Source organism: Pleurodeles waltl, chromosome 4_1 (genome assembly GCF_031143425.1).
Source record: "Pleurodeles waltl isolate 20211129_DDA chromosome 4_1, aPleWal1.hap1.20221129, whole genome shotgun sequence".
In the NCBI taxonomy this organism is placed as follows: Eukaryota; Metazoa; Chordata; class Amphibia; order Caudata; family Salamandridae; genus Pleurodeles; species Pleurodeles waltl.
This window is the reverse complement of record NC_090442.1, coordinates 91,482,536-91,503,596: the sequence shown is the minus strand read 5'-3', so window position 1 is coordinate 91,503,596 and position 21,061 is coordinate 91,482,536. Positions and strand designations below refer to the sequence as shown.

At 43.1% G+C, this 21,061-nt stretch overlaps 1 protein-coding gene across 1 annotated transcript in view; it reads left to right on the top strand.

Annotated features, from left to right (window-relative positions):
- Positions 1–21,061, top strand: part of LPXN (leupaxin) — a 259,193-nt gene that overhangs the window by 93,078 nt on the left and 145,054 nt on the right. The window contains exons 3-4 of the mRNA XM_069227825.1: positions 8,978–9,033; positions 14,326–14,428. Coding sequence (XP_069083926.1) covers positions 8,978–9,033; positions 14,326–14,428 — 159 coding nt within the window. The remainder of the gene's footprint in view (positions 1–8,977; positions 9,034–14,325; positions 14,429–21,061) is intronic.

Below are 21,061 nucleotides of genomic sequence, written 5' to 3'. Positions count from 1 at the left end.
AGATATAAAATGACTTGTACCCTCGCCATGCACCTCTAGTTACCCCACATATTATATCACTCACAACCTCTTCTGTTACACCATTGATAATGTAACTGCAACATTTGCAATAAAAGCATTGATGAAAAAAATGTGCATTGCGGGGGCACGAGTTATAGTTAACTTAGGGCATGAGATACCTATAACTGGTGAACTCCATTGTTTTTGTATGTTTACGATGTTACTTTGCCACTGAAATTGTCACCAATTAACACATTACTTTACCCTTTGCTTTTTCAGCGAAATGTGTATATATATATATATATATATATATATATATATATATATATATATATATACATATGTATATATATATATATATACATATATATATATATACACACACACACACACATATATATACACACACACGCATATATATATATATAAGACAATTTGCATATCATCGTCATAAGTACTAAGGGCAGTGATCAGATCAGTCTAGGCAAAGTGAACTGGATCAGAAGTAGATATCTTACAGAGGGTTGCAAAGATAGGATCAATAAGAGTATTCCTTGAAGGAGTGACAGATTTAACATATTGTGTCATGCCAAAAGCCTGGCAGTGTCCAAGTAAACAATGTGGAGTACGAATATCCAGCAAGAGGCTAACTTGACCAAGTAACATGAAGTTGGATGCTCTTGAGATAAAAGATCCACCAATATTCAATATTTTGAATGGAGTCATAGTTGAAGAGATAGGTCGGAAGGCCAAAATCTGAAGCCATGGGAATGACATATGTGACAAAAGAAGGACTTCAACTGTACACATTGTAACTGGGGAAAGCAGTTTAATGAGTAGGTGTTTATTTAAAGGTAATAGTTACTCTGCCTCGTGTTTTATGAGGGCAGTCCACTTGAAGCGCTTTAGAGCTGTGTGCACTGCAAGGTCAATGCCTGTCTCAGAGCCTTCATTAAGCCATGTCTCTGCAAGGAAGATAATACCCACCTTAAACTCCAGGATCAACTCATGAACTTAGTATTTATGACAGGGAAGTGAGCAGACATTACCCAAAACACTGAAAAGGAAAACTTGAGGTGATAGCCACTTTGGCAGTGGACATAGTTGAATGCCTAGTGGTAATAATATCAGAAGAGAGAACATGGTTAAGGATGTAGGTGCTTGCCAAGGATAGATCAAGATCGTAAATGAAAAGATCCTCATGCTAGTAATGACTATCGAAAGTTCCAAAGTCTTGGGCAATGTGGCCCCCGCATGGATAGACATAGATGGGCTTGTCTTTGGTGCATTGCTTTTGTGCTAGTTTCACATGCCAGATGCACAGAAACTCTGTTTGTATCAATATATAGATGACCGCTGAGTGGCACATGGGAAAAGCTTACATTCGCTAATACAACAATCTAAAAGACTAAAAAGGTGATGACTGGCCTATTAGCGGAGGTGGGGGAAAACAAGGGGGACCCACCACTTACACTTGCCAAGGAAACAATACATTCCCAAAAGCAGGACACAAAAAGAAACAGCCACAGAAACAGCAAGTAAGTCAAGAAATATGTAAAAGAGAAATAATTTTTTCCAGCATCAGCATAGATAACCAGCTCTGGTGGATACTGGTATTGTAGAAAATTGGATCATTACTTGGGTAGGAGTGACCACCCACCTCAAGCAATAACTACAACCCATATCAGAGTTAGCTCTCAAAATCACTACATTAACCTGAAGTCAACCTTCTGATTGCCATGGCACAGAGCAGCCAGCCCTAATTTAGGGTAATGTTTAAAATATTTCTGCAGTACCAAACCAGCAATAAAGTTAAAACACCAGTAAACAAAAATGCTCAATTGGAATTAGAAAAATATATATTAAAATTTAAGAAACAAAATAACTCCAAAACAAATAAAATCTAAAAAAATAAAAAAGGGGAAACAGAGTTGTGATTTTTTAAAAGTTTAAAGTTGAAATAGTTGAAAAGCTCCAGTGATAGTCTATAAGAATGATAATCAAGGAGCTAGGTATTAGTTGAGGCTGACAGCGATGTAGCTTGGGTAGAATACATCAAATGTATTGGGCGCAGTGAAAGGTCCGGAAGTCCAGTTTCCAAACCTTTTTTCCAGTGCTGCAACAACCACATTAGTACACTTCTATTGTGTCATGAGGTCAGCCAACTGACCTTTAGAGTCCAATTCTTTGCCCTGGGTACAAGGGTAGCAGGTCCAGTCCTTCAGGGCTCCTCTCAGGTCACAAACGACAAGTCCAGTCCTATTCTGTTGTTCCACAGGTCCAGAAAGTATTCTTGGGGGATGCATTGGGGTACAATATTTATGTGTGGCACTGTCTGGTTATTGGGGGTGAACCCTCGGTACCCACTAACCAATGGGATAAAAGCAGACAGGCTTAACTTAGGGCAAAGTCTAAAGTATTTGTTCAGTACCAAAATAGTAAGAAAGCCAAAATACAAAAAGTAAAAATCCCAAACCGTACTTAGAAAAATAGCATATTATTTAATTTACTAAATGACAAACAAAATGACAAATGTCCAATAACAGGAATTAGAGAAATGGATTTGAAAGTGTTAAGTATGAATAGAGCCAGGAAGCATAGGAACAGATCCAAGAAGAACAAAGTCCCAATGATAGTCAGTGGTCACAGTAGACAGAGACCAAGAGGCAATTTCATGCTGACCGCAATGGAGTGCGGGTCAAATACACCCACCAGGTTCATCCTGTCAAAATTTTTACTTTCCATCATGGGAGTATACTTCTAATGCCCCCAAGAGCTCAGGGGAGGCAATTAGAAACCTACAGCCTGTCAGGGAAAGGCCAGCAGAAGGGTCCAATACAGGTTCAGTTGCCACTGATTAGCTGGTTAGTTGCAGGAAAAGCCTCTTGTAGCCTGTTCCTTGGAGTCCACCTCTTTGTCCTGGGTACAAGAGAGCATGCCCAGTTCTTCTGGATTCCTCTCAGATCACAGACAACAGATTCAGTCCTCTTCCGGTATTCCTCAGGTCCAGGTATCTTCTGAGGTGGTTGCCTGGAGATGCCGAATTTATGTCTGGCATGAATTAGTGAATGGGAATGATTCCTGGGCACTTCCAAACCATTGGTCAACCCAACCTACATTGGACATTTCTAATATGACAAAATTATTGGGCCACACTCAACCTGGGCTTCGAGGGCAGAGGTGTATGTAGGGAGTATACTATGGCAAGCCTAGTGTCCTCCCACATCTAACACCGAAATTCAGCTTGAAGCAGGCACACTACCTCCAATGAACACAGACACTGAGGGCCATATTTATACTCCGTTTGCGCCGAATTAGCGTCGTTTTTTTCGACGCAAATTCGACGCTAAACTAACGCCAACTAACGCCATATTTATACTATGGCGTTAGACGCTTCGGGCGCCAAAGTGCCCGGAGAGTGCGTCATTTTTTAGCGTGAACCCCTTCCTTGCGTTAATGATATGCAAGGGAGGCGTTCCCGTCTTAAAAAATGACTCCCAGGCCTTTACGTGGTATTTATACTCCCGGGCAAAAATGACGCCCGGGAGTGGGCGTGACCAAAAACGGCGCTTTTGCGCCGCTTTTTAACGCCTGGGTCAGGCATGGCGTTAAGGGACAAGTGGGCTCAAAATGAGCCCAGAGTGCCCTCCCCTGCCCCCAGGGACCCCCCCTGCCACCCTTGCCCACCCCAGGAGGACACCCAAGGACGGAGGGACCCATCCCATGGACATTAAGGTAAGTTCAGGTAAGTATTATTTTTTTTTTTTTTTGTGGCATAGGGGGGCCTGATTTGTGCCCCCCTACATGCCACTATGCCCAATGACCATGCCCAGGGGACAGAAGTCCCCTGGGCATGGCCATTGGGCAAGGGGGCATGACTCCTATCTTTACAATGATAGGAGTCATGTTGATGGGGGATGGGCGTCGGAAAAAAATGGCGCAAGTCGGGTTACGACGATTTTTTCGACGTAACCTGACTTGCCCCATTTTAAGACGCCCATACGCCATTTTCCCCCTACGCCGGCGCTGCCTGGTCTACGTGGTTTTTTTCCACGCACACCAGGCAGCGCCGGTCCGCTTGCGCCGGCTAACGCCATTCCATAAATACGGCGCCCGCATGGCGCTTCAGAATGGCGTTAGACGGCGCAAAATCTTTTGACGCTAAACTGCGTTAGCGCAGTTTAGCGTCAAAAAGTATAAATATGGCCCTGAATTCTGGTGAACAAAGCAGGTTTTTCCAGCAACTCAACAGTGAATACTCACAAATGGTGTTGGTATCCTGTTTCCCTTTGTTTCAAATGATCCCCCTAAACTCAGCAAACTTGTCAAGCAGGATTGTACTCCCAAGCAGGATTAGTAAGGCACTTCAAATCCTTTTCCCCCCTACTGGCTGGCACAAGTGGGAAAGCAAGTAAGAATTTGGCTTTCAGATAACTCTAACAGTTACTTTTCCTTATTAGTTGTGAAAAATCCGACCTCGCCATTGAATTGGATTTTACATAATTATTAAAAATAGTTATTTAATTATTTTTCTAGCCTGCCCCATTCCTCAGCTATACTATTAGGCTTTTAATCTGTACTCTGGTTTTGTACATAGGAGAGCTAGGCCTGCCCCAGTGAAAACTAGTTTTCAGTGCGAGACACTGTAAAGAGAAGTTAACATTAAAATTCTACATGTTCTACTTTTAAATAGCATGCACTCTCGTGGGTTACAAGGCCTACATAGCGATAACATATTAATATTTCAAAGGGGAGTTTTGTCTTTCAAATGGGTTTAGTCTGCCTGGTCAAATTACAGTTTTTACACTACTACAGTCAAGCTACCTAGGGTAGGCCTGAAGCCATGGTTGCACTACCATTGTTTTGGAGGGCCCAGTAGTTGCTACAGTCCACTAGTGGCATTTAACTTTCAAGCCCCGGGCATACTTTGTACCTTAATAGGGACGCATAGGCAAAATAAATATGCCAAATAGTAAAATGCCAAATTAACCATGTTTAAAGGGGTAGCACAGACACATTACCACTTGTTATCAGTGTGAAAGTGCTCAGAGGTCTAAAACCAGCAAAAATATAGGATCAAACAAAAGGTGAAAAATATGGGTGCCCATGCAGAAAAGATGAATTCCTAAAGGTATGCATGTTAATTATGGTTGGTGAGTGTGCACGTTTAAAATTATCTGTGGATATGGAAAGTGCAACATAATCATAGCAGATAATAGGAACATTCATGTATTATAGATGAAGTGCATAAGAAGATCTCAGTCACTTATACTTCATTTATATGAGGTTATCTTCTTTTAAGTTTAAGGGGGCACTTGAAGTACAAAGTTGAAGCAACCATAATCTTGTTTTAAGAAAAAGTGTTGTAAGAAATTTGATTATTATTTGGGGTGGGTGACTTCCCACCTGAAAGAATAATCACAACCCTTCTCAGGGTGAACCCTTCAGGTAAATAATTTAACCCTGGTAGCTATGAAACCGAGCAGACAGGCATAATTTAGCTCATGTAGTAGCAACACAATAAAAAAGTAAAAACACCAAAAGTAAACATTCCAAATCAAATTAGAAACAGATGGTAACATTTAATGAACAAACTTACACCAAAAGGACAAAAAACACAATAATCCAACAAAGGGAATCAGAGGTACAAATACTTAAAGTTTTATGAAGAAATAGCACCAAAAATTGCAAAGCTCTAATGATAGTCAAAGGTCGCTGTACACTGGGACCTAGGTGCAAATTGAAGAAAACCCTGATGGAGCCCTGTTCGGATACAATAAGTGGATTGGTCCAGCGGAAAAGTATGGTAGTCCACGTCCTAATTCAAACATGGACTATATCTCTTTTTTGAGTTGGAAGTTCTCTCAGCGTGGGTCAGAACTGAATGTATAGCCACTGCCATGGTTCCCCAGGTTGGGTACCAGAGGCAGATTACTCCCACTAACCCTCTGGAGCTTTAACAAAAATATTCTACACCCTAAAGCAGAAAGAGATTTATTTGGTATTTTTGTTTTTTTCGGCAGTTTGAATATCATCCTGCAAGACAAGCTTGAAATTCAATGTGACGCAGTGAAATTGCTGGTTGGATAATTTTCATAGCGGGTACTGCTGAGGCTCTGGAGCAGAGGCTTTTCAAAGTTTCTACCCTTTCCTCTAGTACCAACAGGAACATACTTCTTAGTCAACAGGACTCAAGAAAGGACATTTAGAGGCTGGCAAAGCCCAGTCCACGTCCAGGTGCCACTAGTTAGTTGGACACTTTAGGAAAAATGGCTATTGAAGCTTGTTGTTTCCCTAAGCCACACAGGAGGTTAGCCAACTGACCCCTGGAAGCAACTTCTTTGTCCTGGAAGAAGGTCCAGTCCTTCAGGGTGCATGTCAGCTCACAAACATCAGGTCCAGTCCTCTTCTGTTGTTCTGTAGGTCCAGAAAATGTTCTGATGAGATGCTACATTTATGTCTAGCACTGGTTAGTGGGTGGAAGTGACCGCTGGGCACTCCCTAACAAATGGGGTAAAAATTCCCAGAGGCCACCCTATCCATTTGCTCAGTATTTCCTGTTTGTCTTATTGCAGACAGGCCCAAAATGCCATGCACCATGCCATTTTCAAGATGGGAAAAGGTTTTGACCACACTAAACTTGGGCTCTGAGAATTTTGGGGTTCTAGGAGAGTGTCCTATAGTAATCACTAGTGTCCTCACATGTCTGACACTAAAGTCCAGTTTGAAGCAGAACTTTTTCTCACAACAACAAACTAGTAGACAGAAGTCTGATAGGGCAAATTCAGGGTCAGCACCCAGACAGGGGACACACAATAATTGTCCTGCCATCCTGTTTTCTTCCTTTCTGGTGTGCCATGTGGGCCAAACTAACCTGCAGTCAGGATTTGACACTGTGGTATCAACAGGATGCCCACCACTCCCGCCCTGAATATTCTCAGGAGTCATCCCTGTCCATTTAGGTCAACCTATTGTGTAGCTCCTGGGAAGAATTTCACACCTAGTTCAGGGCGGAGGACAGGCTGGGAGTTGGCAGAAATTAATGCTAATTAGTCTTCTGAATGCTCCGCCAGGTAAATGGTAACTTTCTAAAACTTACTGTTTCTTAATATATATTAAAAATCTGACATCACTATTGAATTGGATTTTTAATATTAGTTTAGTTTTTTTCTAGCTGGTCTCATTCTCAAGTTAGCGGCATTAGTATTTTAATTTGTACTTTGGTTTTCTACATAGGACTGCTAGGCCTCCACAATGGAAATTGCTTCTTTGGGCCTTGTCACTGTAGGTGCATGGTAATAATAATGTTCTTCTTGCCCCACTTTTAAATGCTGTGCACCCTGCCTTGTGGGCTAAAAGGGCGAAAAGGGCTAATATTAAAAAGGGAGACTTTTACCTGTTACTTGTCAAAAATTATTATTTTTAGGCCTGTGTTGAATTTAAATTACGCTGTAATTCACTTAATTTTGGGAATTTCACATCACGCTTCTTTCGTGAAATCACTGACATGACACCATTATGCCACTTTGCTTAATTATGCGCTGCTCACTGTATAAAATTACCATGAATAGTGCAATCTGTGGTAGCACCCAGAAACAGCAGAATGTTAGCAGGGTTCATGGTGTTCTTGTTTAAACGCATCATCTCACCAAAAATTGTAGGAAGGATTCATTTTGTACTAAAATACATCACCAAATCGATGCATTTCATGTGCTTACATGTTATTTCAGATAATTCTTCTGTAAATTTATGTGATTACTCGAAGGCAAGTTATGTGAATTTAGCACACCCCTAGTTATTTTGACAGGTCAAGTTGTAGTTTGTACATACACTGTGTAGGTCCATGGCCATGTTTGCACTGCCAATGTAGTTAGTGGCACAATAGATGCGGAAGGTCACAAGTGGCATTAACTTTCAAACCCTGGATACAATTTCTACACAGCATATTCAGAACTTACAGGAAAGCAAAATGTGCCAACTAGGAATACGTCAATTTCACAATGCTTAAGGGGAAAGCGCATGCACTTTATCCATGGTTAGTAGGGGTAAAGTGCACAGAGTTCTAAAGTCACCAAAAATAATGTCCAGAAAAATCTCAAAAATCTGGGGTTCCTACAAGAGTGATTGAGCTAGAACTGACTACAAACTTTTGATGTGTGAGATTATATGCTTTTATGCAACTAGCCAAAACATCGATGCAAGTTGCTCAAACACTGTGCAAAAGATTGAATGATTTCTATGTACAATCCTACAATCTTGGTTGTTCTTTTCAAGATTGTCTCTAATCTATCTTCTTTGGTGTGAGCCTCAGAAATGCACATACTTCACTAGGTGAGGAATCACCAATGTCATCTGTACTGTGTATTTCTGATTCTGTGACAATGGCATTCCCTGTGCTAATTGTACTGCCTGTTCAAACTATTTGGACTTGTGGGACAGAATAATATCAAGGTCTTTCTTCCATGGGAAATCCTCTGATCCCTAAATATGTTGTGTTCTGAACTCCGAAAATGTGAATTTACTTTGAGCTTTCCCAAATTGCTTCTTGATTTTGAACCTCTTTCACAGCATTGTGCTGTATCATTTAACTACATTTCTTCAAACATCCTGCTATGCCAATGTACAGTGGCCTTCCCTCAGGTTCTCACTGTAGAGAGAAGACTGGAGGTAGGATACTAGTTTGAAAATCTGTCATCCTTAAATCTCTTCAACAGAGAACTGTAGCTTATTAAAGTATTAGCAGACATTTGGTGGGTGAAGCATAGACAAATATTCCACAGAATAACTGTTGTGGGTTATTAGTGTTCAACCAACTTGGTTCTAATAACCAATCCTGATACCTACGCTAGTCTTCTGAACTTTCAGTGAACTATGTAGATCCTGGTAATGAGCATTTACATAGGTTATGAAGAAAGATTTAACCAGGCAAGATAAAAACACTGCACAGCTAATTTCTGTTCCATCTCTGTCTCTGCAGGTGCAGCCTGTGTACATCACTCAACTGCCCAAAGACAGGGACGATCATGTTTACACGTAAGTGTCTTGAGTGGTTATTGGTGGTTGTTTGTTGGTGAATAAGAGCATTGGTGCTGAGAATGACATCTAGATGCCTCTGAGTAAAAACACCGGGACTAGGGCAGACAACAGCAGGGAAATGGTTATTTCTTTAGTTCAGGTTAACAGTCTCATGATTGATGTATGTGGGACGATGGGATTTGGTTTACAAAATGGACATCTGGCATTGAGTATAATGCTACAAACTCCAGAGAAGCACTGTTTGTATAGACGTGATGATTGTTAGACTTGGCATCCTTGGAGTGGTCTCCTCTAACGTTTTGCCTCTGCTTCCCAGGTTGTATAAGTGTGCTGGACTCTGTTTTTGTTGTTTTTGATACTCTGGGCAGGTTACCAGTTCTAACCAGTGCTAAAGTGCAGGTGCCCATGTGTACAATGTATGTGTAATTGGCATTCCATGATTAGCATATTTGATTTACTAGTAAGTCCATAGTTCTAGAGGTGCCCAGGGCCTGTAAATCAAATGGTACTTGTGGTCCTTCAGCACTGGTTGTGCCACCCACATTAGTAGCCCTGTGAACATGGCTCAGACCTGCCACTGCAGTGTCTGTGTGTGCAGTTTTAAACTGCCAATTCGACTTGGCAAGTGTACCCACTTGCCATGCCTAAACCTTACCTTTTTATAAATGCAAGGCACCCCTAAGGTTGGCCTCTAGGTAGCCCCCTGGGCAGGGTGCAGTGTATGTTAAAGGTGGGACATGTACTGATGTGTGTTACATGTCCTAACAGTGCAATACTGCTAAATTCAGTTTTCCCTGTTGCCAGGCCTATCCTTCTCAAAGGCTCACCTGGGAGCTGCCGTTAGATATCATTAAAGTGCAGATTCCCTTTGAGAGCAGATGGAAAACTGTAGTTTGGGGTCTCTGAACTCACAATTAAAAAATACACCTTTTAGTGAGGTTGATTGTTAGATTGTTAGTTTGAAAATGCCACTTTTGTAAAGTTCGCATTTTCTTTCTTAAACCATTTTGTGACCCTGCCTGTTTGTGGATTCCCTGTCTGGGTCAGTTTGACAGTTGGGCTGTTGTTTGTGAATCCCCTCTAGACGGTGAGACAAAGGGAGCTGGTGAGCCTTCTGTGCTAGAGTGGATGGAGTAGTGGTCACTTATATCTGAATTGGCTGTGCCTGCCCTCTCACAATGCAGTCTTCAACCCCCTGGTGTATTTCTGGGGCCTGGCCTGGGCAAGGCAGGATCTTGCAAATAAGAGAGACTTTCCTTTGAAGTTTACCAACCCAAAAACCCTGGAAAATTAGATCACTTCTGGATTCAAGAGGAACCTCTGCCAAGGAGAAGAGCTAAAGAGCTGAAGAGCAGTGCAGCCCGTTCGTTCCCTGTGACTGTGCTTTGTTGGGCTATCATGCAATTGCTCCACCTGTCTGTGAAAGGGGACAAGGACTGTACTTTGTTGTGCATTCCTGCTTGAGAAGAATCTCCAAGGGCTTGAACTGAGCTTGCCTCCTGTATTGAAGTCTCAGGGCCATCAAAGACTTCCTCTGCCAGCACCTAGACTCTTTGCTGAGACTCCTGCCCTGCCACGTGGTGCTCTATTCATCCCTGGGCCCTTGAAAGGTGAAGTTGGCAGAACATGAGCTAAAAATCCATGCACAGAACGCCGTGTGGGTAAACTTTCGATGCATATCTGTAATGCAGCTGATAAACAATATGCCGCTGGCTTTGCGGCTGAAATCGACGCTCAACCTGCATCGTCTCTGGTAGATCGACACATCGCGGCTGGAGAACGACGAGCAACACCCACTTGCGGCTGCTAATAATGACGCATACCCCATGCAGAGTGGTTTTCGAACACTCTGCGACCAGATTTTCCATGCATCGCCCATGGGCGTCAAAGTCATACCAGCTCGGCACGAATCCAAGTTGCCCTGTCTGGAAATCGACACATCGCTGACTTGCGAGGGAGAAAAAGGACACATCGCCAACCCTACCCAAGAAGAAACGATGCACGGCCTCCCTTGCGAGGAAGGATTCAACCCATTGCTGATTTTTCTGATGCATGCTCGCTCATGCGGCTTTATTTTTTACGCAAACCAGATACTTTGTTCAAAATCAATTTTTCTATTGTTTTCTCTGGAGTAAGACTCATATTTTAACTTGTGTATGTTTGATTTTTGTCATTTTGATCTTGTTTGATTTCAATAAATATTGCCTATTTTTCTAAACTGGTGTGGTGTCAATTTTGTAGTGTTTCACTGTATTACATTGTGTGTTGGTACACATACTTTACACATTGCTTTCGAGTTAAGCCTGCCTGCTCATGCCAAGCTACCAAGGGGGTGAGTGGGGGTTAACCAGGAGTGTTTCTCCTTTGCCATTGACTAGAGTGAGGGTCTTTGCTTGGGCAAGGGGTAACCTGACTGCCAACCAAAGACCCCATTTCTAACAATGATGGTAATCCTAACACAAGATGTCTGCAGCACAGGTGTGGTAAATTCTTCACCTGCAAAGTGTATACATAACCTACTCTTGAAGAAAAACTGTTTATTGGAGGTACTGAAGTCACCCCAATCTTTAACACATGAGATATTAGAGAGTAATATCAATAGACTGGCTTTTCAAGAGAAGGGTCAGTTGTTTTATTTAAAAATTATCAACCCTTGTTTTTAGAGAAGGTACAAGTCATCATGACATGCAAATATTTATTGGGTCTTTTAATTTACAATACATTCATTTTTACTCCTTCAGTACATTTTTCCTTTCACCAGTCCACTCTTCATTTCCTTTCTATCTCCTTCTCTAGCTCAAGTCCTCCCTCTATATTGTTTATTCTTTCTTCTCCCTTCCTGCCTCTTGAGTTTCTTTGTTCCAACCTCTACCCTTTCCGTAAATCCTCCCATCTTACCCTTGTCTTCACTGTTTACTCTCTCTGATGCCCGTGCTACGCCAAGGCAATTCTACACACTTACCAGGGTCCGAGCAGCTGGTGGGTAGCCCATTGCCCCTGATAGCATCAAGTATTGCCTCATTGTCATGGATGTAGGATGGCAATGTCATTTGAACTAAGAGTTGAAAATCACAGGTATTGTCTCTTTCCTTCCATCTTTACTCACCTGCCCCCTTATTCACACCTCTCTGTACAATACAATTCCTCTCTCTCTCTACCTCACTTTGTCCCACCCATCAGCCTTCGAATGCTCTCTCTGACCATCTTCCAGTCTCTCATATTTTCTCTTTCTCATTCTTTCCTCAAGCTTTCTCTTCCCCTCCATCTCTCCCTTTCTCTCTTCGCTTACTTCCACCATATTTACTTCCCCATCGTTTCTTCAACATCTGTTGTTGTTTCCCTATTTCCAATTTTCCCTGTCTACCCTTGATTCCTCCTTCCTTCCATCCTTCCTCTATTTTTCATCATCTATCCCTGCCATCGCTCATTTATTCCCTCTCACACTCATTCCTTACTTTCGTTAACTTCCTTTCTTGAATCCTCTACTTCCCTTCCTCTCTATGAGTCCTAATCTCTCCTCTTACGTACTGTCTTCCTGCTCCCACTAGAGTCCGATCACTGTGTTAGTTCTGGTAATAATATCTTACTTTACACTGAAAATGCTTAGAAATTTCTCTAAAAAGAAAGGTTAAAGTGATATTATATTTAGATAAAAATGCTAGTTAAAACTACCATTTCAAACTCAAAGAAACACTGAAATTCACCAGTTATAGATTACTGAGCTAGCTATAATTTATACCACTGCCATACGCAATTTATAGCCTCACGCATTACAGCACTCATGACATATTTAATTACATCATTCATGACAGCATTGATGATTTCTCAATTGAAATAATTGATGACATCATTAATGACATCATCCCCTAATCATCTGTTCAATTACCTCTGCAACCCAGTACAGCCTTTGAAATATGTAAAAAGAAATACTGAATGATGCAGAATCATTTAAATCATAAATTACAGAAAAATATTTGCTTTCATAAAAACATAACTTATAATAACTTATTTTTAGCTTTGCACTTCATATGACCGGTCTGTCATCTCTTACTGCTGCAAAAACTGGAACTCAATTTATCAACCTTGTAAGGTTGACTATGGTTTGCTAGTTATCATGTATGTGAATTATGTCAATGATGAGCCTTTAATTCACTGAGCCATCTTGTTTGTGCTAATGTAAACATTAATACGACACATGATAGGGAATATCTTGTTAAAGGAATCCCTGTATGAGAGATAATGGGGAGTGAGCTGATTCACAAATCATTGTTTTATGGATGTCAGGACACGTCTCGAAGAAGAATTCCTGTCAGTGAAGGTGATAGATGTCCTAATAAATGACCTTTGAATTGGTGGGAGATGCCATGATGTATGATTATCTCTATAGAAGATGAAAGAGTCCCTATCCACCTGGAGTCTGATGGGATGTCATTAAGAACATTTTGTGTTAGCAGTTGCAGAAGATGTCCATAAGAAGAATCAATGTATCAGTGATGGGGGGGTGGATATTGCAATAAAGAAATTCTAATAATCTGAATTTTGGGGATGTCCTAAAAAAGGTGAAAGGCATAGCTCTGTGGGAATGATAAGAGATATTCTAACAAAGGAATCCTTTTATGAGTGATAGTAAGAAACCTTTCAAAGAAACAATGCCATGGATAGTGGGGGGTGTTCTGTTGAAGAATTCTTATTGCAGGAATTGTAATGCTGTTATGATGCTAGAGTAATGCTGGTGTCAAAACAGCTTTATTCAGGGTATTCTTATGTTGCTCAGTTTATTGGTATTTTCTAGTCATTTCAGATTTGATTATGTATAATATGATTGATGATTTTTATTAAGTAGAACAATAAAAACATTTTGATTTGACTATTACATTGAGCTCGGCGGGGGGCAAATAAATAGTACAGGTTGCTACGTTGTAACTCTATCAGAGATTGGCTCTTGTTGGACACAATAAGGGTTGTCATGAAAAGCTCCTCACATTGTGGAGAAGTTGTGCTGTCTTGTGATTGGCTTTTGTTGGAAATGATAATGGTTGTCATAAAAGCTCCTCACTTTGTGAAAAGCATGTGATGTCTTGTGAGCGACAGGCTTCTTGTAGGAGTTTATATTTAAATTAATTTAGGATAGAAACATGGTGCAGAAGGTATGGTAAAACTTTTACAGGGCTTGGAAGCGCAAATCAGGAGGTAGGGTGATGAGTGAAACATACAAAATAACCCATCACCTAAACAGTGGCACCTAGAACATGGATTTTCAGCCTCATTTTTCCTTTTGCCTCCCTGCAGTGAAGTGCCAGAACCCTTATCACCAGTGTCACCTGTGCCAACCTCAACAGCTGCCCAAAAGCTGGACGAGCTGATGCTAAGTCTATCGAACATCCAATCAAAGGTAACTCCTCCTCTTACATACTTCAAATAAAGCCATGGAACCTATCCCTCCCACCCTCCAAACAATCTGGTTTCTGTTTCTCTCTTTCTCCATATGTCCTTCTTGCCCTCTTTCCAAATGCTGCCACTTTTTGCAATGGCCTTCGATTCCCCAGTTTGCTCCTCCTTTTCGTTTCTGTCCTTGGATCTCAGTCCTATCTTTTTCATGATGATGGTTCCTCTCAATGTACAGAGATGATGACTGGGCTGGGGGAGCATTTCTAAAGTTGGTTGATGGTAGTGTGTCTGGATTGTGGAGATAATGTCCTCCCTCACGCTGACAGATGGGGTACCATCCGCCAAACATTAAATCAGGCTTGTAACGTTAACAATATAAATATATGTGTGACCATTAAAATTAATGATTTAGAGTTTGGCTGATAGGATACTCCATCACAAATTTGACAAATATCCGTCCTCTGTAGTACAAGTGCATTATATCCTCTGGCATTTGTATTAGCATTGACAGGAAATCCGTCATGTTTGTGAAGCAGTGTCCCATCCACCATATTTAAATGATGCCCTAAATCAATGAAAAATATACAAATAAAGTTACTTACAAAGAAAAGGCCTGCTATATTGTTAGACCTGACAGCCTTTGGGAAGTCACCCCCAGCTTTTTGCCTGCCTCCCTTCACTTTTTGACACTGTTTTTGCTGGTTTTAGGACTCTGGGCACTTTACCACTGCCTACCAGTGCTATAGTGAATATGCTCTTTCCCTTAAAACATGGCGACATTGGCTCATACCCAATTGGCATATTTAATTTACTTTTAAGTCCATAGTAAAGTGCACTGCATGTGCCCAGGGCCTGTAAATTAAATGCTACCAGTGGGCCTGCAGCACTGATTGTGCCACCCACATAAGTAGCCCCCTTAACCATGTCTCAGGCCTGCCATTGCAAGGCCTGTGTGTGCAGTTTCACTGCCACTTTGACTTGGCATTTAAAAATACTTACCAAGCCTGAAACTCCCCTTTTTCTACACATAGGTCACCCCTAAAGTAGGCCCTGGAAAAGCGACCGGGCAGGGTGCTATGTAGGTAATAGGCAGGACATATACCTGTGTGTTTTATATGTCCTAGTAGTGGAAAACTCCTAAATTCGTTTTCCTCTGCTGTGAGGCCTGCTCCTTTCATAGACTAACATTAGGGCTACCCTCATATATTGTTTAAGTGGTAGGTTCTGATCAGAAAGGGGTAGACAGGTCATATTTAGTATGGCCAGAATGGTAATACAAAGTCCCGCTGGCAGGTGAGGTTGGATTTTATATACCTATTTTAGAAATTCCACTTTTAGAAAGTGAGCATTTCATTGCACTTAAAATCCTTCTGTGCCTTACAGCCTGTCTCCAATCCATGTCTGGGCTGGGCTGGTTGATAGCTCCCTTGTGCACTTCACCCAGGAACAACAACAAACACAGGATGCTCAGTCACACCTGCACACATCTCCATAAAGAATGAGTCTTCCTGGGCTGGAAGGGCGGAGGGCCTGACACTTACATTTCAAATGACTGTGGCCTACCCTCACACAATGGACTGCCAACCCCCCTACTGGGACCCTGGCAGACAGAGCTGTACTGAAAGGGGACCTTATGCACTTCAAAACCACTCTTAGAAGTCTTCCCCACTTCAAAGGCACTTTTGGGTATATAAACTGGGTCCCTGACCCTACCAACTTAGACACTTCCTGGGACAGACACTCTGAACCAGATCCTGCAACCTACCAAGAGGAGTTGCCTGGCTGCCCAAGGGAGTCACCTGGACTGCTTTGCTGAAAAGGACTGCTGCCCTGCTGGCCTCTGCTGAGAAGTGCTTTCCAAAGGTTTTGATTGCGCTTGCCTCATGTTTTCTGAAGTCTCAGGGCCACAAAGACTTCATCTCTGCAAAGACACTCCTTGTGCAGTGAAAATCGATGCACAGCCTGCCTAGCGGGGAAAGAATCGCCGCATTGCCTAACCGGAACAACGCAGCCTGGCTCCCTGAGTGGAAATCGATGCAGCATCAGCATTGCAACCAGAACTTCGATGCATAGCCCACTGGATTGAGGCATTGCTGAGCCAGAACGATGCAGCCTGACTTCCTGCAGGAGGATTTGATGCAGCGCCTGCTGTGGGACAGAAACTCTGACGCATCGCCCACCGGATCGACGCAGCACCTGTGACTTCATCCTGCACACCCAGGATTTCCACGCATCGTCCCTGGGCATCAAAAGACCCCGCATCGCAAAGAGGATTCAAGCCTGCGTGCCGGAATTCAAAGCAAAGACCTTGCCCCGTGGAAAAGAATTCACGCATTGTCTGTGTGCACCCGGAAATCTGACACACACCCTTTGTTTTCCATGCATCCCCTCCTCTGCGGTCCCAGTGCGTGTAATTTTGACGCATAGAAGGTATACTTTGTACTTGCAAGAGACAATTGTGGCTTCTAAGAACTCTTCTTAACCCCTTCGCTGCCAGGCCTTTTCCCCCTCCTGTGCCAGGCCTTTTTTTGCCTATTTGGGGCAGTTCGCGCTTAGGCCCTCATAACTTTTTGTCCACATAAGCTAACCAAGCCAAATTTGCGTCCTTTTTTTCCAACATCCTAGGGATTCTAAAGGTACCCAGACTTTGTGGGTTCCCCTGAAGGAGGCCAAGAAATTGGCCAAAATACAGGGAAAATTTTGTTTTTTTTCAAAACAATTGGAAAAAGTGGCTTCAGAAGAAGGCTTGTGGTTTTTCCCCTGAAAATGGCATCAACAAAGGGTTTGCGGTGCTAAACTCAGCAGCTTCCCATCTTTCAGGAACAGGCAGACTTGAATCAGAAAACCCAATTTTTCAACACAATTATTGCATTTTACTGGGACATACCCCATTTTTGCAATTTTTTGTGCTTTCGGCCTCCTTCCAGTCAGTGACGGAAATGGGCATGAAACCAATGCTGGATCCCAGAAACCTAAACATTTCTAAAAAGTAGACAAAAGTCTGAATTCAGCAAGGGGTCACTTGTGTAGATCCTACAAGGGTTTCCTACAGAAAATAACAACTGAAAAAGAAAAATATTGAAATTGAGGTGAAAAAAACATGAATGTTTCTCTACGTTTTACTCTGTAACTTTTCCCTGCAATGTCAGATTATCGAAAGCAATATACCGTTACGTCTGCTGGACTCCTCTGGTTGCGGGGATATATAGGGCTTGTAGGTTCATCAAGCACCCTGCAGTTCGTTTTCATTCTATACCGGGTATACAGCAATTCATTTGCTGAAATATAAAGAGTAAAAAATTGCTACCAAGAAAACCTTTGTATTTCCAAAAAGGGCACAAGATAAGGTGTTGAGGAGCAGTGGTTATTTGCACATCTCTGAATTCCGGGGTGACCATACTAGCATGTGAATTACAGGGCATTTCTCAAATAGATGTCTGTTTTACACACTCTCCTATATTTGGAAGGAAAAAATGTAGAGAAAGACAAGGGGCAATAGCACTTGTTTTGCTAATCTATGTTCCCCCAAGTCTCCCGATAAAAATTATACCTCACTTGTGTGGGTAGGCCTAGCGCCCGCGACAGGAAACGCCCCAAAGCGCAACGTGGACACATCCAATTTTTTGAAAGAAAACAGAGGTGTTTTTTGCGAAGTGCCTACCTGTAGGTTTTGGCCTCTAGCTCAGCCGGCACCTAGGGAAACCTACCAAACCTGTGCATTTCTGAAAACTAGAGACCTAGGGGAATCGAAGGAGGGGTGACTTGCGGGGCTCGGACCAGTTTCTGTTACCCAGAATCCTTTGCAAACCTCAAAATTTGGCTAAAAAAACACATGTTCCTCACATTTCTGTGGCAGAAAGTTCGGGAATCTGGGAGGAGCCACAAATTTCCTTCCACCCAGCGTTCCCCCAAGTCTCCCGATAAAAATGATACCTCACTTGTGTGGGTAGGCCTAGCGCCCGCGACAGGAAACGCCCCAAAGCGCAAGGTGGACACATCCAAATTTTTGGATGAAAACAGAGGTGTTTTTTGCGAAGTGCCTACCTGTAGATTTTGGCCTCTAGCTCAGCCGGCACCTAGGGAAACCTACCAAACCTGTGTATTTCTGAAAACTAGAGACCTAGGGGAATCCAAGATGGGGTGACTTGCGGGGCTCGGACCAGGTTCTGTTACCCAGAATCCTTTGCAAACCTCAAAATTTGGCTAAAAAAACACATGTTCCTCACATTTCTGTGGCAGAAAGTTCTGGAATCTGAGAGGAGCCACAAATTTCCTTCCACCCAGCGTTCCCCCAAGTCTCCCGATAAAAATGATACCTCACTTGTGTGGGTAGGCCTAGCGCCCGCGACAGGAAACGCCTCAAAGCGCAACGTGGACACATCCAAATTTTGGGAAGAAAACAGAGGTGTTTTTTGCGAAGTGCCTACCTGTAGATTTTGGCCTCTAGCTCAGCCGGCACCTAGGGAAACCTACCAAACCTGTGCATTTCTGAAAACTAGAGACCTAGGGGAATCCAAGATGGGGTGACTTGCGGGGCTCGGACCAGGTTCTGTTACCCAGAATCCTTTGCAAACCTCAAAATGTGGCTAAAAAAACACATGTGCCTCACATTTCTGTGGCAGAAAGTTCTGGAATCTGAGAGGAGCCACAAATTTCCTTCCACCCAGCCTTCCCCCAAGTCTCCCGATAAAAATGATACCTCACTTGTGTGGGTAGGCCTAGCGCCCGCGACAGGAAACGCCCCAAAGCGCAACGTGGAAACATCCAAATTTTTGGAAGAAAACAGAGGTGTTTTTTGCGAAGTGCCTACCTGTAGATTTTGGCCTCTAGCTCAGCCAGCACCGAGGGAAACCTACCAAACCTGTGCATTTCGGAAAACTAGAGACCTAGAGGAATCCAAGGAGGGGTGACTTGCGGGGCTCGGACCAGGTTCTGTTACCCAGAATCCTTTGCAAACCTCAAAATTTGGCTAAAAAAACACATGCTCCTCACATTTCTGTGGCAGAAAGTTCTGGAATCTGAGAGGAGCCACAAATTTCCTTCCACCCAGCGTTCCCCCACGTCTCCCGATAAAAATGATACCTCACTTGTGTGGGTAGGCCTAGCGCCCGCGACAGGAAACGCCCCAAAGCGCAACGTGGACACATCCAAATTTTTGGAAGAAAACAGAGGTGTTTTTTGCGAAGTGCCTACCTGTAGATTTTGGCCTCTAGCTCAGCTGGCACCTAGGGAAACCTACCAAACCTGTGCATTTCTGAAAACTAGAGACCTAGGGGAATCCAAGGAGGGGTGACTTGCGGGGCTCGGACCAGTTTCTGTTACCCAGAATCCTTTGCAAACCTCAATATTTGGCTAAAAAAACACATGTTCCTCACATTTCTTTGGCAGAAAGTTCTGGAATCTGAGAGGACCCACAAATTTCCTTCCACCCAGCGTTCCCCCAAGTCTCCCGATAAAAATGATACCTCACTTATGTGGGTAGGCCTAGCGCCCGCGACAGGAAACGCCCCTAAGCGCAACGTGGACACATCCACATTTTTGGAAGAAAACAGAGGTGTTTTTTGCGAAGTGCCTACCTGTAGATTTTGGCCTCTAGCTCAGCCGGCACCTAGAGAAACCTACCAAACCTGTGCATTTCTGAAAACTAGAGACCTAGGGGAATCCAAGATGGGGTGACTTGCGGGGCTCGGACCAGGTTCTGTTACCCAGAATCCTTTGCAAACCTCAAAATTTGGCTAAAAAAACACATGTTCCTCACATTTCTGTGGCAGAAAGTTCTGGAATCTGAGAGGAGCCACAAATTTCCTTCCACCCAGCGTTCCCCCAAGTCTCCCGATAAAAATGATACCTCACTTGTGTGGTAGGCCTAGCGCCCGCGACAGGAAACGCCCCAAAGCGCAACGTGGACACATCCAAATTTTTGGAAGAAAACAGAGGTGTTTTTTGCGAAGTGCCTACCTGTAGATTTTGGCCTCTAGCTCAGCCGGCACCTAGGGAAACCTACCAAACCTGTGCATTTCTGAAAACTAGAGACCTAGGGGAATCCAAGGAGGGGTGACTTGCGGGGCTCGGACCTGGTTCTGTTACCCAGAATCCTTTGCAAACCTCAAAATTTGGCAAAAAAAACACATGTTCCTCACATTTCTGTGGCAGAAAGTTCTGGAATCTGAGAGGATCCACAAATTTCCTTCCACCCAGCGTTTCCCTAAGTCTCTCGATAAAAATGGTACCTCACTTCTGTGGGTAGGCCTAGCGCCCACGAAAGGAAATGGCCCAAAACACAACATATTTTTTCACAGAAAACAGAGGTGTTTTTTGCAAAGTGCCTACCTGTGGAGTTTGGCCTCTAGCTCAGCCGGCCCCAGGCCCCCCCTGCCTGGGAACGACCCTTGCCTACGGGGTCGCTCCCCCTGCGTGACATTAGCGCCAAAAAACAAATCCCAGGTGCCTAGTGGTTTCTGCCCCCTTGGGGGCAGATTGACCTAAAATCGGCCAATTTGCCCCCAAGGGAGGCAGAAATGGCCTAAATACAATTTGCCCCCCAGGGGAGCGACCCTTGCCTGATAGGTCGCTCCCCATCTCTAAAAAAAAAAACAAACAACAAAAAAAAAACACACAAAAAACATTTTCCCTGGCG